Source organism: Manacus vitellinus, unplaced genomic scaffold (assembly GCF_001715985.3).
Source record: "Manacus vitellinus isolate BGI_N305 unplaced genomic scaffold, ASM171598v3 scaffold_64_pilon, whole genome shotgun sequence".
Classification (NCBI taxonomy): Eukaryota; Metazoa; Chordata; class Aves; order Passeriformes; family Pipridae; genus Manacus; species Manacus vitellinus.
Genome location: NW_021940718.1, coordinates 946,380 through 947,566, shown reverse-complemented (window position 1 = coordinate 947,566; position 1,187 = coordinate 946,380). Strand labels below are relative to the sequence as shown.

At 38.8% G+C, this 1,187-nt stretch overlaps 1 protein-coding gene across 1 annotated transcript in view; it reads left to right on the top strand.

Moving 5' to 3' along the window:
* Nucleotides 1–1,187, top strand: part of LOC103766900 (mitochondrial import inner membrane translocase subunit TIM44) — a 32,891-nt gene that overhangs the window by 17,736 nt on the left and 13,968 nt on the right. The window contains exon 2 of the mRNA XM_029963868.1: nt 390–470. Within this exon, the coding sequence (XP_029819728.1) occupies nt 390–470 (81 nt within the window). The remainder of the gene's footprint in view (nt 1–389; nt 471–1,187) is intronic.

Genomic DNA, 1,187 nt, shown 5'->3' with positions numbered 1-1,187 from the left:
TTTGAAATTAAAGTTGGCATCAAATGTTTCATTAAATTTAACATTAGATTTGACATTAAATTTGATATTAAATTTGGCATTAAATTTAACAATAAATGTTTCATTAAATTTGACATTAAATTTTGCCTAAAATTTGACATTAAATTTACCATTAAATTTGGCATTAAATTAGATATTAAATTTGACATTAAACTTGACATTAAATTTGGCATTAAACAGTTGAATTTGAGAGCTCTAAACATTTTTTACCAAACTGAGCTGGTGGCTCAAGGGAAGAGCTCCTAAAATGGAATTTTTTTGCCCTCAATTCCATCTTTAATGGCGTTTTGTTCTGTACTAAACTGCTTTTGAGGGGGTTTTGGTCCTCATGTTGTTTTTTTTCCCCTCAGAAAACCATCGAATCTGAAACAGTGAAAACCTCAGAAGTGATTAAAAAGAAACTTGAAGAAATAACAGGGACAGTTAAAGAGGTAAAAGGACCTTTCCCTGAGGAAATTCAACTTTTAAGTGGGAGATTTGGGTAATAATTTGAATTATCACCTTTTCCCCCCCCCCTTCGGTGCCAAGTGGTTGATTTTCCAAATTAGGAACAAAATGAGCTTTTTTGGAGCCTTTTATTTGATGTTTAAAGCCCCTTAAATTCCAATTTCTGCCTCGGATCACACCTCTGGCATCTCTTCCATCCAGACCTTTCCCAGCAAGGAATCCCCCTGGATTTCAGAGGGGGCACTGGGGGTGTTTTCCAGAATATTCCTGCCTAAAATAACTCTGGAAAATCACAACCACACAATATTTTGGGCCACAGAATTCCCATCCATTAAATAAAACCTCAAATTGGGGAAAGCTCTATAAAAAAAATCCCTTTCTGGCCCCAGGAGCTGCTCCAGGAGCTGCTCTGGATGTGACTCAGAAGAGACCAGTTCCAGGTGGGAATTCCCAGATTTTTAAAGATATATCTGGTGAAAATTCCCACTTTTTTAAAGATATATCTGGTGAACTTTGGGAATTTTGGAGTAGCTGAGGTTGGAAGAGGGTTTGGAGGAACTTGGTGTAGTGGAAGGTGTCCCTGCCCACAACCCAAACCATCCTGGGATTTGGGATTCTCCAGGTTGGGAGAACTGAGGGGGGTTCACCTGGAGAAGAGAAAGTTCCAGGGAAACCTCAGAGCCCCTTCCAGGGTCTGAAGG